The 15,456-nt window shown below is 43.2% G+C and overlaps 1 protein-coding gene across 1 annotated transcript in view; it reads right to left on the bottom strand.

Annotated features, from left to right (window-relative positions):
• Positions 1 to 2,404: 2,404 nt before the first annotated feature.
• Positions 2,405 to 15,456, bottom strand: part of LOC137621540 (uncharacterized) — a 47,609-nt gene continuing 34,557 nt past the window's right edge. Inside the window, exon 5 of the mRNA XM_068351920.1 lies at positions 2,405 to 2,490. Within this exon, the coding sequence (XP_068208021.1) occupies positions 2,405 to 2,490 (86 nt within the window). The remainder of the gene's footprint in view (positions 2,491 to 15,456) is intronic.

Genomic DNA, 15,456 nt, shown 5'->3' on the forward strand with positions numbered 1-15,456 from the left:
CTCCTGGTCCCTGGACAAGGTGCTCCATTTTGCCTCCAACTTGGATAACGATTCGTGCCCTCTCAAGGATCTGACTCAAAAAGTTATATTTCTTTTTGCTCTTGCCTTAGGAGCCCGAGTCAGCGAAATAGTGGCATTATCAAAAGATGAGGGTCACATCCTGTTTACAGACTCAGGAGACCTTACCCTCTTCCCGGATCCAACGTTTCTCGCGAAAAATGAACTACCCACCAAGAGATGGGGCCCTTGGAGAATCTGCCCCCTGAAAGAAGATGCCTCTCTATGTCCGGTAGAGAGCCTCAAGGTCTATCTTCGTAGAACTTCTGACTTTGGTGGAGGCCAACTCTTCAAAGAAGAAACATCGGGTAGCGACCTGTCACTGAAACAACTAAGAGCGAAAATCACCCACTTCATTCGCAGAACGGATCCTGACAGTACACCCGCAGGTCATGATCCTAGAAAAGTTGCATCGTCTCTGAATTTCTTCCAGAGCATGGATTTCGAAAGCCTCAAGAGTTTCACAGGCTGGAAATCTTTGCGTGTTTTCTTCAAGCACTACGCGAAGCATGTGCATGAAGTCAAACATTTCGTGGTAGCCGCAGGTAGTGTTATGAAACCTGCAATTAACTCTGCATAGAACAGAGAGTTACTTGGGACTTTAACTCTTCGGGTGCCTATGTTGACCCTCGTGTGATACGTAGTGATTTCAGGGACACTTAGTGTTTTTCATAGACTGTTCTTTACAAGGTGAAATGTCATAGTCGTCACATGAGTGCCGCATGCCTAGAGCATGATGTGATTTTTCCTGATTAAAGACACGTTCCTATGGAACCTGTGCCTTCTAATAATTTGAAATTTTCTTTCAGATTCAAGAGCGAAGTCTTTCATTACTATGTACATTATAATTTATTGTAAATTAATTTTACATCCTTTATTGCATTTATTTTACTGTATCCTGCAATTGTGAAATAAAATTTCTATTTTATTACTTGTGTGTCTCACTCCGCTCCTACTCATACTATGAAATACATGGTTGTCATAGTTTCATTATCCCCTTTTCTTTTGAAATAATGAAGAATAATAGGTTCTATCCATATTATATACTCACCTATGCTGTGTAATATTCCTAACTGAATACTTACTTGCGCTATATCTTCGAGTCCAGATCGTTCTCTAGCCATGAAATACAGTGCCTAACCACCACTTTTCTGTTATTGAGAATGTTCCTATATGAATATCAACCATTCTGTCTTGTCTCCGAGTTCTTCACGTTCTCTCCGCAATGTGGTTAGCCCTTCGATGACCACTTTGATCTTCGGCATGGTCCGTTGGGACTTCTCTGCCAAGGGGGGCAGGAAGTTGCATCCCCACGGAACCTCTATCGAGGTCACTATGCTTACCTTATTCAAAGCCCTAGGCACTTACTCTACAAGGGGAAATCTACCACGATACATTGATTCTCTGGTACTCTTCCATCAGGACGCCATGGCTTGAGCCCAAAAAACGGGTTTTGAGCGAAGCGAAAAATCTATTTTTGGGTGAGATAGCCATGGCGTCCTGATGGACCCTCCCTGCTACTTTAGTCCAGCCTTTCAGGCCCCACCCTGTCCTGCTGTATCATGGTGATTGGCAAGCAACTGGCATCAGGATGAGGACGGACGTGACGTCATTTAGCAATGGCGCCCGTTTGTTTACGTTTCGAGTACCAAAAGTAGCCACGGACGAGTATAGCTGTGGAACGGCTCCCCAGCTATTCTCCGCCCCTCCATATCGAAGTGTTAACTCTATATGGGGTGCAGATAGCTATGTGGCGCGTTAATACATGCGTCCCCTGTTGATATACGATGTCTTAAAGGGAAACCTTTAGGATACTCGCTCCAGAAGTTAGAATTCTGTGATAACCTGTGGTTAAATTCTCTGGGAATATCTTAGTAGTTAATATACCCAAGGAAGCTACCAATAAGGAACTTTCCATCAGGACGCCATGGCTATCTCACCCAAAAATAGATTTTTGAGCGTTTCAAGTTTGTTAGATAGAACTGTTCAACAACTAATTTTCGTACTTGATACATATGCTCAATAACTACTTTTCAATATGTTTGTTATTAACTTGTTAGATAATTTCTTGCTTAGTACTTTTTTTATATAATTGCCAATAACATTGCCAGGAACCATAAAACAATAAAATATTCATATTTGTTTGAGAAAGGCAAAATAAGCTTCTAAGCATGTTTGTCTATTTTACTGGACCGGCAAAATAAGCTTAAAAGTAGGTTTGTCTATTTTACCGGGACTGGTTAAATAGCCTATTCGAAATGATAAATAAAATAAGAGCTATAAATATATTGTATTACACTATTGAAAAAAAAATAATCAGGAGGTTTAGGATAAAAAAACCGGCACTTTATTCAGTCTGAACAAGTAACTTACGACAGAAGCACCACCTATCAGTGTTTTTCTGAACTAAAGTGGTGGATGAAGACTTGTGGCCTGTGCAAAATTCAAAATGAGCAAATTGGGATTTAAAATTAAAATCTTTAACTTCGTTAATAAAGCTCTGCCACTATTATAAGGGATTCAAAATACAGTGTAGTGTATTTGCTACCAGATTGGCATTATTGTTTTTGCAAACCCATTTTTTTAAATATTTAACTTAGCCGGTGAATATATAATAGCTGCAACTCTGCGGCTCGACAGACAACATACTTAAAAAACTCGCGAGCGATCGCTATGCAGGTTGCGGGTGTGCCCACCAGCGCCAACTGTCGGCCAGATACCACTCTCGGATGTAAACAAAACCTTCAATTCTTCTCTGTCGACGTTGGCGACAAGACGTACTTTTACTCGCTGTAGAACCTGGAGTTTTCCCATCATATTTGGTGAAGTACTTTAATTTGGTTTGAGCTTTCGCAGTACAGGTGTTTTTCTTCAAAATAAACCCTTGAACTCTTTTTTTTGAATCGGATTATTTGTTGATGACTTAGATCGTTTTTTGGAATTTTCCTTTGACTAATTCAAAATGGCTGACCCTTCTCAAGTTCTTAAGTTTCGAAAGTGTAATGCTAGGGACTGTAATAGGCGTCTTCCAAAGGCTTCTCTCGACCCTCACACTGTTTGTTCCAATTGTCGGGGTAAAACCTGTCAATTGGGAGATCGGTGTGAGGAATGCGTGGGCCTTTCGGAATTCGATTGGATCGAATTTGATAAATATACACGCAGACTAGAGAGAGATAGGGTAAGGAGAAGTTCTTCTAGGTCCGTAGATTTTTCCTCTCCACATGCCCCTGAACCTAATCCTTCCCCTGTAGTGGTTGTTCCTAACCCCCCTCCTAGCACTCAGGAACCGTCTATGCAAGACATGATGCGTGCTATTCATGCCTTGGGGGAGAGAGTTGAGGCTTTAGCAAGTGACCGTAATCAACTCATGGCAGACGTGAAGGAACTCAAGTGCCAAAGTGCCACGGCGGAAAGTGGGAAAGTGCCTAGTGTTACGCAAAGTGTTGTGAACAGTGTTGCGACCGAGGGTTCGTCTGTTCGTGCCTGTCGTCCACCTAGTCCGGGACCTCTTGCAAGCTCCCAAGCCCAGGGGAGAAGCAATGTCGTACGACTTATGGGTTCGAGAGGCCTTGATCAGCGAACAGACGTTCCCTCTTTGGTATCAGGCGTATCTCGTCAAGATCGCCCCTACCATAAGACGAGAGAGCCCATTTTTACCTCGTCGTCCGAAGGCGTTTCACGTGAGAAACCTTGGACCCAGGTCTCTAGACCTTTAAAACGCAAGTCGGTCCCTTCAGGACAAGTCCAACGTCCTGGATGTAGCCACTGGGACAGTTCGGACCCGTTGCCGTCATCTGATGACTGCTCGCCGCCTAAGAGAGGCAAAGTTGTGCCGTCTCAGTCGCTAACCCCGTCTGTTACCGCACCCGCTTCCGTAGACCCTAAATGGGTGTTACTGCAAGACATGCAGTCTAAGCTTGCGTCCCTTATGGAGGACTTCAACGCAGAGAAGGTTTCCGTTGAACCTACTGGCCGTCAGCCATCCAAGTGTTCTGTTGTGCGTCCTGTTGACGTTGATGTAGCTTTCTCGCGTCAACCAGTTGGGGTTGTACCTCCCCCGATGCGATCCCGTGTGGATTACCAGCCGCACGTTGACGTTAGGCAACTCACTGATGCGACTGGTGACGTTCAGGACGTTCATCAACCATCAAAGTTGACTTGTTTTGACGCGGTGCGTCAACCTCCGCAACCCAGTATGGTGTTGACTGCACAACCCAGACGGTCTAAACAGTCTCGGGTGGACGCTGTGCGTCCCCGCACACCTGTTGTTGTTGACAGTTCCCAGACTGTTCAGCAGTTTCAGGACGCTGCATCCTGCTCCGTCACGTATGCACCAGTGCGGCCGGACGCTGCGAGTCAAACGTTGCCTACCCCTTCGCCGTTTTCTCATCAGTTATCAGATGAGGAACTGTCAGATGAGGACGTTGCTGAACCACAGCCTGAGGATCAGCCTTCAGAATTAGATGAGCCTAAAGCAGTTCCACCATCTATGGACTTTAGAAAAGTCATGTTTGTGTTTAAAGAGTTGTTCCCTGAACACTTTATCTCTGTGGCTCCTCTTTCGCCGCCGTCTGAGTTCGTTTTAGGCGTTCCTGCTGCCATGCCAGCCTTTACGAAACTCGTTCTCTCTCGCTCATCCAAGAGAGCTTTACGGCTGTTAGGCGATTGGTTAGAAACCAAGAGGAGTTTAGGGAAGACGGCCTTTGCCTTCCCCCCGTCTAAGCTCTCGTCTAGATCGAGCGTCTGGTATGCCACGGGAGAAGTTCTCGGCTTGGGAGTTCCTGCCTCTGCCCAGGGCGACTTTTCAAGTCTTGTAGACTCTCCCCGCCGCCTTGCCATGAGACGTGCGAAGACTAGTTGGTCATCCTCGGACCTGGACCACCTTCTTAAAGGCATCTTTAGGGCGTTTGAAGTTTTTAACTTCCTGGACTGGTGTTTGGGAGCCCTGAGTAGGAAAATCTCATCTGCCGATAGGGATGTTTCCTTACTCATTATGTCCTGCATGGACAAGGCCGTCCGCGATGGATCCAACGAGCTTGCCGCTTCTTTCACGTCCGGAGTCCTAAAGAAACGAGAGTCTCTGTGCTCTTTTCTTTCAGCAGGAGTGACGCCATGCCAAAGATCTGAGCTACACTTTGCGCCCTTGTCTAAGTGCTTGTTTCCTGAAGTCTTAGTTAAGGAAATTGCCTTGTCTTTAGTGCAGAAGGACACCCACGATTTAGTTGCGTCCTCGGCTCGCAAAGCTCCCCCTTTGCCTGCCTTGTCTGCTAGACCTAGGATAGACACTCCAGCGTCCAGGTTTATTCCGCCCTTTCGTGGCAGAGCCCCCAGCAGGGGAGGTGCTCGTGCCGAAGGGAAGAGAGGAAAGAAGAAAGGATCCAAGTCCTCGCGGGGCAGAGTCTGACTGCCCGCAACTTCAGACAGCAGTAGGTGCCAGACTCAAGAACTTCTGGCAAGCCTGGGAGAAGAGAGGCGCAGATCAACAATCTGTGAGGTTGCTCAGAGAGGGGTACAAAATCCCTTTTGTACGCAGACCTCCTCTAGCGACGTCCCCCATCGATCTCTCTCCCAGGTACCGAGAGGAAGCAAAGAGACAAGCCCTGAAACTGGAAGTGTCTCTTTTACTAGAGAAGGGAGCGGTGGTCAAAGTCTCGGACCTTCAATCACCGGGGTTTTACAACCGTCTCTTCCTAGTATCAAAGAAGACAGGAGGTTGGAGACCGGTGCTAGACGTCAGTGCTCTGAATGTCTTTGTCACAAAGACGAAGTTCACCATGGAGACCACAAAGTCAGTCTTAGCAGCGGTCAGAAAGGGAGACTGGATGGTCTCTCTCGACCTAAGGGACGCTTACTTCCACATCCCCATTCACTCAGATTCCCAACCTTTTCTGAGATTCGTCTTCGACGATGTGGTGTACCAGTTTCGGGCCCTGTGCTTTGGCCTAAGCACGGCTCCTCTCGTGTTTACGAGGCTTATGAGGAATGTGGCAAAATTCCTCCACTTATCGGACATCTGAGCCTCCCTTTATTTGGACGACTGGCTTCTCAGAGCCTCTTCCAGTCATCGCTGTCTGAAGGATCTCAATTGGACTCTAGATCTGACCAAGGAATTGGGACTCCTAGTCAACTTGGAAAAGTCCCAACTGATCCCATCCCAAACTATTCTGTATTTAGGGATGGAGATTCACAGTCCAGTTTTTCGGGCTTTTCCGTCGGCCCCCAGAATAGATCAAGCCCTGCTCGTCATCCAGAAGATGTTGAAGAAAGAACGTTGCTCAGTCAGGAATAGGATGAGTCTGGTAGGAACGCTATCATCCCTGGAGCAATTTGTCTCGCTAGGAAGGCTACACCTCCGACCTCTACAATTCCATCTAGCTTTTCACTGGAAAAAGGACAAGGCGCTAGAGGCGGTCTCGATCCCGATTTCCGAAAAGATAAAGACTTGTCTGACTTGGTGGAAAGACAATATCAGTCTACGAGAGGGTCTTCCCCTAGCAGTTCTGAAACCCAACCACGTTCTCTTCTCAGACGCATCGGACTTGGGCTGGGGCGCGACGCTGGACGGTCGGGAATGCTCAGGTCTGTGGAACTCGAGTCAGAGGAGCATGCATATCAACAGCAAGGAGCTTTTGGCGGTTCATCTGGCCTTGATAAGCTTCGAGAATCTCCTTCGAGGCAAGGTGGTGGAGGTCAACTCGGACAACACCACGGCCTTGGCGTACATTTCCAAACAGGGAGGTACCCACTCACTGACTCTGTACGAGATCGCAAGGGACCTGCTCATCTGGTCAAAAGGTCAAGACATCTCCCTAGTTACGAGGTTCATCCAGGGCGACTTGAACGTCCTAGCAGATTGTCTCAGTCGGAAAGGGCAAGTAATTCCAACCGAATGGACCCTCCACAAGGATGTGTGCAAGAGACTTTGGGCGACTTGGGGCCAACCCACCATAGATCTCTTTGCAACCTCGCTGACCAAGAGGCTTCCAATCTATTGCTCTCCAGTCCCAGACCCAGCGGCAATACATATAGATGCCTTTCTCCTAGATTGGTCACACCTAGATCTTTACGCATTCCCACCATTCAAGATTGTCAACAAGGTACTGCAGAAATTCGCCTCTCACGAAGGGACAAGGTTGACGTTAGTTGCTCCCCTCTGGCCCGCGAGAGAATGGTTCACCGAGGTACTTCGATGGCTGGTAGACTTTCCCAGAAGTCTTCCTCTAAGAATAGACCTTTTACGTCAGCCTCACGTAAAGAAGGTACACCAAAGCCTCCACGCTCTTCGTCTGACTGCCTTCAGACTATCGAAAGACTCTCGAGAGCTAGAGGCTTTTCGAAGGAGGCAGCCAGTGCGATTGCTAGAGCGAGGAGAGCTTCTACCATTAGAGTTTACCAATCGAAGTGGGAAGTCTTCCGAGACTGGTGCAAGTCAGTTTCCGTATCCTCGTCCAGTACCTCTGTAGCCCAAATAGCTGATTTTCTCTTATACCTGAGAAAAGTTCGCTCCCTTTCAGCTCCTACGATCAAGGGCTACAGAAGCATGTTGGCCTCGGTCTTCCGGCATACAGGCTTAGATCTTTCCAACAATAAAGATCTGCAAGACCTCCTTAAGTCTTTTGAGACCTCTAAGGAACGTCGTTTGGCTACACCTGGGTGGAATTTAGACGTGGTCCTAAGATTCCTCATGTCAGACAGGTTTGAGCCTTTACATTCAGCCTCCCTGAAAGATCTCACTCTTAAGACTTTTCCTGGTATGCTTGGCCTCGGCTAAAAGGGTCAGTGAGCTTCATGCCTTCAGCAAGAACATCGGGTTTTCGTCAGAAAAAGCTACTTGTTCTCTGCAGCTTGGTTTCCTAGCCAAGAATGAGCTGCCTTCTCGTCCTTGGCCTAAATCTTTCGATATTCCTAGCTTATCGGAGATCGTAGGCAATGAACTAGAAAGAGTATTATGCCCTGTTAGAGCTCTTAAGTTCTACTTAGCTCGTACTAAACCTTTACGAGGCAAATCTGAAGCGTTATGGTGTTCGGTTAAGAAACCATCCTTACCTATGTCAAAGAATGCTTTGTCATATTTTATCAGATTGTTAATACGAGAAGCTCATTCACACTTGAGTGAGGAAGACCGATCTTTGCTTAAGGTTAAGACGCACGAGGTTAGAGCTGTAGCAACTTCCGTGGCCTTTAAGCAAAATAGATCTCTGCAAAGTATCATGGACGCAACCTATTGGAGAAGCAAGTCAGTGTTCGCGTCATTTTACTTGAAAGATGTCCAGACTCTTTACGAGAACTGCTACACACTGGGACCATTCGTAGCAGCAAGTGCAGTAGTGGGTGAGGGCTCAACCACTACAATTCCCTAATTCCATATCCTTTTAATCTGTCTCTTAAAATGTTTTTTAATGTTGTTTTTATGGGTTGTCCGGAAGGCTAAGAAGCCTTTCGCATCCTGGTTGGTTTGGCGGGTGGTCAAAGTCATTTCTTGAGAGCGCCCAGATTAGGGGTTTGATGAGGTCCTGTTGTATGGGTTGCAGCCCTTGATACTTCAGCTCCTGGGAGTCTGTCAGCATCCTAAGAGGATCGCTGGGCTCCGTAAGGAAGACGTACTTACAAGGCAGAGTAATCGTCTAAGTCGACTTCCTTACCAGGTACCTATTTATTTTGGTTTTGTTATATTGATAACTGTCAAAATGAAAAAACTCTCAGTTTATACGATGTAAACATATTTAACTCTGGTCTCTACCCACCTCCTTGGGTGTGAATCAGCTATTATATATTCACCGGCTAAGTTAAATATTTAAAAATGATATTTTAATTATAAAATAAATTTTTGAATATACTTACCCGGTGAATATATAATATAAATTAAACGACCCTCCCTTCCTCCCCAATAGAGACGCAGTGGGACGAGAAGAATTGAAGGTTTTGTTTACCTCCGAGAATGGTATCTGGCCGACAGTTGGCGCAGGTGGGCACACCCGCAACCTGCATAGCGATCGCTCGCGAGTTTTTTAAGTATGTTGTCTGTCGAGCCGCAGAGTTGCAGCTATTATATATTCACCGGGTAAGTATATTCAAAAATTTATTTTATAATTAAAATATCATTTTTTATTCAAATACCTTTGGAAGAAAACCAAGGGAAGAGTGTATGACACCAATCAGAAATGACATTTATTCATATATCCAGCCATACCTGGGTGGGAAATACATAATGTATGCCTCATAAGTAAAAAGCAGGCAAATACTCATATAAACATTGTGGCAGGGATAATTTATTGGATAATAATAATAATGATAACAATAATGATGATGATGATGACAATAATAATAATATAAAGGACTCAAGCTATGGTATGCATCCCTTCTAAGAGAAGGACACTCCAAAATCAAACCATTGTTCTCTAGTCTTAGGTAGTGCCATAGCCTCTGTACCATGATCTTCCACTGTCTTGGGTTAGAGTTCTCTTGCTTGAGGGGACACTTAGGCACACTATTCTATCTAATTTCTCTTCCTCTTGTTTTGTTAGATTTTATAGTTTATATAGGAAATATTTATTCTTATGTTGTTGCTGTTCCAAAAATATTTCATTTTTCCTTGTTTCCTTTCCTCACTGGGCTATTTTCCCTGTCTAGGCCCCTGGGCTTATAGCATCCTGCTTTTCCAGCTAGGGTTGTAGCTTAGCAAGTAATAATAATAATAATAACAAGAATAATAATAATAAAAACAATAACAAGATTAATAATAATAACAAGAATAATAATAATCATAAATAACAATAATAATAACAAGAATAATAATAATAATAAATAACAATAATAATCGTCGTCGTCGTCGGCGCCCACATGTGTCCGAGTATTGGGTTCTGTCGTTAGCTATCAGCCTCCTATCTATGGGGTGGGTGCTTATGCCTGATGTGGCTGTTAAGTCCTAGTCTGTGGTGGAAGAGTCGCGGACAGTGTTCACAAGGGAGGGTAGGGGAGGGCGGGGCTGTTCTAGTCGCTCTCTCCTTCTCCTCCTAGCCTTCTCATTTTGTCTCCTCCTCTCCTCGAAGTCCATGGTGCCATGGTGTACTGTACTTCTCCAGGTTTTCCTGTCCCTGGCTGTTTCTTCCCATGAGGAAGGATCGATGTCAGTTAGAGCCAGGGTGCGCTTTAGTTGATCTTTATAGCGCATTTTCGGGGCTCCTCGTGGTCTGGTGCCCTGGGTCAGTTCTCCATAGAATATTTTCTTTGGGAGCCTAGATGGATCTATCCTATGCACGTGTCCTATCCAGCGGAGGCGGTGGTGGATGATGGTGGCCTCCACGCTGGTCAGCGAGGCACGTTCCAAGACTTCAATGTTGGTGGTGTGGCTCTCCCAGGGGATTTTCAAGATCTGCCTCGGTTTCATTTGTTGGAAGCGTTCTAGGTTTTTAATATCGTTTCTATATAGCGTCCATGTTTCACATGCATACAGGAGCGTGGAGAGGACTACTGCCCTGAACACCATTATTTTGGTGGTCATTGTCAGTGCATGGTTGTTAAATACGCGGCAGTTGAGTCGGCCAAAGGCGGAGTGGGCTGCCCTGATCCTGTTCTCCACGTCCTTTTTGCTTGTGGGAGCTGATGTTAGGATGCTCCCTAGGTAGGAGAACTGGTCCACCTGTTCTAACGGTTGGTCATTCATTGTGGTATTGAAGTTTGGGAGCATCAGTCCTGGTGGATGTTGGACGAGGGTCTTGGTTTTATCTGTGTTGACTTGCATCCCAAAACGTTCGTAGGCAGAGTTGTATGCATCAGCTAACGACTGCAGGTCCTCTGCCGTCTGACCTGGGGTGGCATTGTCGTCAGCATACTGCAGTTCTCGCACTGCACACAAGGTGGTCTTGGTTCTGGCGCGGAGTCTGGCGAGGTTGAAAGCGCCTCCATCCATGCGGAAACGTAGGTCGACTGAGGGTGTGTCTGGGGGAATCTCGTTGAGCATTGCTGCGGTGTATAGCAAGAAGCACGGGGCCAGAACACAGCCCTGCTTCAGGCCGCCGTTGATGGGAAATGGGTCTAAAAGAGAGTTCTGGTGGCAGACTCCCAACCATTCCGTCATGGAGGGCACGCACCAGCTTGACAAAATCGGGTGGGCAGCCATATCTTTTGAGGACAGCCCACATGGCAGGTCGGGGTACTTTGTCGAAGGCCTTTTTCAAATCCCAGAAGATGAACATTATGGGCTGTTGTTGTTCGAGGCTCTCTCTTGTAGTTGTCGCGCACAGAAGATCATGTCTATGGTCCCGCGGGAAGGTCGAAAGCCGCACTGGGACTCTGGCAGGACATCTTCTGCGAGAATAAGGAGGCGGTCAAGGAGAATCCGTGCGAAAATCTTACTCGCGATGCTTAGTAGTGATATTCCCCGGTAGTTGTTACAGTTCTCCCTGTCTCCCTTCTTGAAGATGGTAACAATGTTTGCATCGCGGAAGTCACTGGGGAGGCTCTTGGTCTCCCATATTTTCAGTATAAGGAGCATCAAACGGTTCCTCAAACCGGGGCCACCGTGAGTGAGGAGCTCCAACGGGATGTTGTCTGGCCCTGGGGCTTTGCCGGGCTTCATGCGCTGCAGGGCCTTGTTGAAGTCATGGATGGAGGGTGGTAGTGCCATCCAGTGACGGACGGGATGCTGCGGGGTCATTCGCAGGAGATCGTCTGGGGTGTCTGCTTGGTCATTGAGACCTCCACCTGGCCAGGATGCCCTCGCTGTCGGTGATGGTCGTGGCCCCATCCGCGTCCTTCAGGCTGCCCACTGATGACCGTGTGGGACCGAATATTTCCTTTGTTGCTGCATAGAAGCTACGCAGGTCACGTTGGTCAGCGAAACTCTGTATTTCTGCAGCTTTTCTTTGCCACCAGGTGTTTTGGGCTTCACGGATCCCTCTTTGGCAACCAGCTTCAGCCACCTTGGGAGCACATTTGTTGGCTGCTGTTGGTTGGTTTTCCAAAGTCAGGCGTGCTTGTCGTTTGGTTTCAATGAGAAGAGAGATGGTAGCATCATTCTCATCAAACCAATCCTGCCGTTTCTTGGTGGTGTAGCCTAGTGTTTCCTCCGCGGCACGGGCCATGGCGTTTCTGAGGGTGGTCCAGTGGTGCTCAACAGTGGCCTGACCCACGGGGTCTGCGAGGTGTTGTTCGCAGGCCTCCTTGTAGTTCTGTGCCACCTGTGGGTTGCGGAGCTTACTACAATCAAAGCGTTATCTATAATAATGAATAACAATAATAATAATGTTATCTTGCCTAACCTAACCTAACAGGTTTCATTATTGAACAATGCAATATTAGTGAGAACATTGTATCTCTCACAATTGAATTGATCTTTGGGTAAATTTTTTGGTCTTTACTTAAAAAGGTTTACCCCACCCCGTAACCACAATACCAATTAGAAATACATAAAAAACAAAAGATAGACAAACATATGTAAGCTAGCATAATGCAAATATCTGAACAAATACAGTTTGGTATGGTTCACATACACAGGATTTGAGAAATACTAGGCTAGTAAAAGCATTCCAGCCCGTGGCATATTCCTTTGGAATGTTAAGCATTTATAACTTCCAAATTCTATTTTCTTACCTTTTCATGTTCTCGCAGTAAATATTTCCACAGTATACCTCAAAGGAAGTAAGTATTATTACATCTCCTTCAATGGCTGGTGATAGGCTTCAGAGGCGTTGGTGAAATTTTACTAAGCATTTATCTTGCAATAAAATTAAATTTACTTAATCTACTCCGCCGGCGAAATTTTTAATTATACACATTGTTAAAGTTTCATTAATCCTGGAATTAACATTAATAACAAATGAAACAGCTTCACAACTCTGAACACTAAAACCGAAACTGACTGACACAGTCTGACACGACACTCAAATATTGTACTGTGCTGCCAGATGTGTAGATTTATCCCTAGATTTGGGGATGTTTTGTGGTGGGATATTATGTACAAATTTCTATTTAGAAGAAACAAAGATGAGTAAACCCTTATATTGTTGCAATTAGTTTACTTGCACTTACTGTATATGAAGTATAGTGAGTAATTTCTATATTAGTAAAGTATACATGATCATGTGAAAATATATTTGTGGAAATGGGATTTATAGTAGTTTTAGGGATTTTTTTATGAACCATCTGGCAACACTGCTGCCATCTATGATCAATCAAGTCCTAGGACTTATCATATGATACACTTGACAAAGGCCTCAGATGTGTCCTTATTTATGTCTGGGGTTTGGCAACTTTACATCACCACGCTCCCCAACTGCGAATTGGTGATGGTGGGAGACTTTTGTCTATTCGCTCACAGCAAAGCCACAAAAGTGTAAAAACCTTGATTAATAGTAATGTACTGTAGTTTCGTCTCCTTAACGACAACACTAAAATGGTACCTACAAAAAGGTTTTCAGTTTAATATATATATATATATATATATATATATATATATATATATATATATATATATATATATATATATATATGAGCATTTGAGAACTTGTTAAATGTATATGAAAGTGAGGCAAGGGGAAGGAGCAAGATTATAAAGGGTTGTAAATGTAGTGGAAATATCATTGGGGACAATATGAGACTTAATGAGAATTAAAATGCTGAAACCGAGATCTTAACATTTGTTACCATCAATTACGTACATTTACGTATTGATCAGTATATCTTTAGAATTTTATGAAAATTTGATTAAATTTTGAAGATTTTTAACACAACTAAAATCATAATTGAAATTATCATGATAGTCTATCGAGTTAGTTGAATTTACGAATTTGGGCTCTAAAACCTAGTACTGGAGCCTGTGAGGCCATTCATTGGATGTCCAACGTAGAGAACAATGAAGTTGTTCTAAAAAGTAAAAGTTGAAAGAAGTTTGACAGCAAGAGACAAATGAAAATGAAAAAAAGGGGAGGTAAAGTAGGATATAAAACGAGTGTAGCTACGAGTTGAAGGAATGCTGAGAAAGCCCTAAATTAATGTGCATGATGTAGTGTAAGAGATGCACTGAGAATACCAATCTCTGTGGAAAGTCTATTCTATTGACTGCAGGATCAGGGTGAGGTAGATTTAAAAAAGGAATGAATGAGAGTATTGTTCCATTTTACAAGGTTAAACATGATGAAGGTAATTGTAAGAAAAATCGAAGCATATCATTGCTTATTATTAGTGAATTTGTATAATGGAAAGCTCACTAAAAGAAAAATATATATATAAAATTACTGTATTTACATGGGATGATTAGTTTGGGCTTAGACAATATGGATCAAATGATCCTTGATAAACGAGAGGGGAAAGTAAAGTTGATATGGTGTATGGGCCATAGTTTCTTTTTATATAAAAAAGATTATTAGGTCTAAAAGATAATTAATGTGTTGAGATTAATTAAAAATCAAAGAATGTGTTGAAACGTGTAGCTAAGAGAATAAATAGTTTGGTGTAAAAGTAAGACAGGCATAAGTGTGTTATGTCTCCATGGTTGTCTATTATCTGTTTAAAAGGATTTTTCTAAGTTATAGAGGGGTTTTGTTCTAGTTGCAGTTATGGGATAAGTCGATAAGTTGTGGAGAATGATTGATGTTTACAAATGATACAGTATGGTACTAACTGGTGATAGTAAAGAAAAATTGCAGTGTCTAAAGAAAGTTATAAATTGTTTGCAAGAAAGAGTTGAGTAAAAAGGAGCATGAATAATGTTTTGCTGTGGTATATAATTTGAAGTGTTGGGAGGGCATAGAACAGGGAGACCTTAAAAGCACTGAATATGAAAGAAATGGAAAGAAAGGACACTAATACTGTAATCAGGTAGCACACCAGTGTATATATAGAAAGAGGTGAATGAAATTTGCTGACAAGTCAATGGGTAATTATTCCATATGAAACACCTAATACTGAGGAAGTTTTAAGCATTGAGGGTCATACACAGTTCAGTATTCATGAGACAATGGCCATTATTTTTGTTTTCTCTGGAGATTCCCTTATGTTATGGAATATGGTTTTATGGCAATATATATATATATAAATATATATATATATATATATATATATATATATATATATATATACATATATACATATATATATACATACATATATATATACATATATATACATATATATATATACATATATATATATATACATATATATATATATATATATATACATATATACATATATATATATATATATATATATATATATATATATATATATATACACATATATATATATATATATATATATATATATTATATATATACATATATATATATATATATATATACATATATATATATATATATATATATATATATATATATATATACATATATATACATATATAATTATTGCCTGTTACTAAATTGACATGGCCTCACTATATTT

The sequence above is a fragment of the Palaemon carinicauda genome, chromosome 2, assembly GCF_036898095.1.
Source record: "Palaemon carinicauda isolate YSFRI2023 chromosome 2, ASM3689809v2, whole genome shotgun sequence".
Classification (NCBI taxonomy): Eukaryota; Metazoa; Arthropoda; class Malacostraca; order Decapoda; family Palaemonidae; genus Palaemon; species Palaemon carinicauda.